The sequence below is a fragment of the Primulina tabacum genome, chromosome 7 (assembly GCF_025594145.1).
Source record: "Primulina tabacum isolate GXHZ01 chromosome 7, ASM2559414v2, whole genome shotgun sequence".
NCBI classification, from domain to species: domain Eukaryota; kingdom Viridiplantae; phylum Streptophyta; class Magnoliopsida; order Lamiales; family Gesneriaceae; genus Primulina; species Primulina tabacum.
The window spans coordinates 12,732,610-12,734,073 of NC_134556.1; the positions used below are offsets into that span (position 1 = coordinate 12,732,610).

General features: G+C 43.6%; 1 protein-coding gene across 1 annotated transcript; it reads right to left on the bottom strand.

The window, feature by feature from the left end:
• LOC142550574 (uncharacterized) lies at nucleotides 1-1,464 on the bottom strand. The gene is made up of 3 exons (XM_075659649.1): nucleotides 535-1,464; nucleotides 267-342; nucleotides 1-119 (listed from the first exon to the last, which is right to left on the bottom strand). The coding sequence occupies exons 1-3, from the start codon at nucleotides 1,462-1,464 to the stop codon at nucleotides 1-3; spliced, it is 1,125 nt and encodes a 374-aa protein (XP_075515764.1).

The window sequence follows — 1,464 nt, forward strand, 5'->3', positions numbered from 1 at the left end:
TCAATATCTGAAAACTTTTCTCGCAACCTTCGTCCAGATGAACTTAGAATTCTTCTGAGTGAGCTTAGTCAGTGGTATAGCTATGGAAGAAAAACCTTCGACGAACTTCCTGTAATAACCTGCCAGTACAAGAAAGCTCCTGATGTCTGTGGCGTTCTTAGGTTTTGGCCACTCTGTAATTGCCTCAACTTTCTTGGGATCCACTGATACTCCTGCTTCCGAGATCACATGTCCTAAAAAGGATACACTCTTAAGCCAGAACTCACATTTCTTAAACTTAGCATATAGCTCTTTCTCCCTCAGTGTCTGTAGTGCAAGGCGGAGGTGCTCTTCATGTTCTTCCTCGTTGGGAGAATAAATGAGGATGTCATCAATAAATACCACTACGAACCGGTCCAGAAATGGTTTGAACACTCTGTTCATTAGGTCCATAAAGGCTGCAGGCGCATTGGTCAACCCAAAAGGCATCACTGTGAACTCATAATGCCCATATCTTGTCCGAAAAGCTGTTTTGGAGATATCTTCGGCCCTGACCTTCAGTTGGTGGTATCCAGTCCTCAGATCCAATTTATAAAAGACTGCGGCTCCCTTGAGATGGTCAAATAGATCGTCTATTCTCGGAAGAGGGTACTTGTTCCTGATAGTGATCTTGTTCAGTTCCCTATAGTCGATGCACAATCTCATACTCCCATCTTTCTTCTTCACAAAGAGTACTGGCGCTCCCCATGGGGACACACTAGGTCGAATTTGTTTTTTGTCCAGCAATTCTTGGAGTTGCTCTTTTAGCTCCTTGAGTTCAGCTGGCGCCATCCTGTAAGGTGCTTTAGAGATTGGTGCTGCACCAGGAACCAGATTAATTTCGAACTCAACTACGCGGTCCGGAACTGTCCCTGGGAGTTCTTCTGGGAAAACATCCGGGAACTCACATACTATTGGGATGTCTTCGATCCTCATTTTGACTTCTCCTTGCACTTCGTTGATCATTACTAGGTAGATGTCTTCTCCGGATTTCATGGCCTTCCATGCCTGGGAAGCGGAAAGGAGTGATTTTCGTTTCTTGGATTTACCATGATACACGATCTCTTTCTGATTTGGGGTTCGGAGCTTAACTCTTTTTCCTTTACAGTCCACTATGGCATTATTATTGGCTAACCAATCCATCCCTAGAATGATGTCGAAATCGACCATAACCAATTGTATCAAGTCGGCACTGAAAGTCTGATTAGCGATACCGATCTTACAATCCTTGTGAATTTCATGAGTTTCTATGGTCTTACTCGTATGTGTGGCTATCCGAAAAGGTTCAGTTAGAGATTCGGGCTTAAGTCCTAATTTCTTAGCAAACCTTTTTGACACAAAAGAATGTGTAGCACCACAGTCAAACAATGCATAAGCAGGTACTTTTTGAAGTAAGATGGTACCTGATACGACTTCATTGGCGTCGTCCGCCTCTTCTTGGTTCAT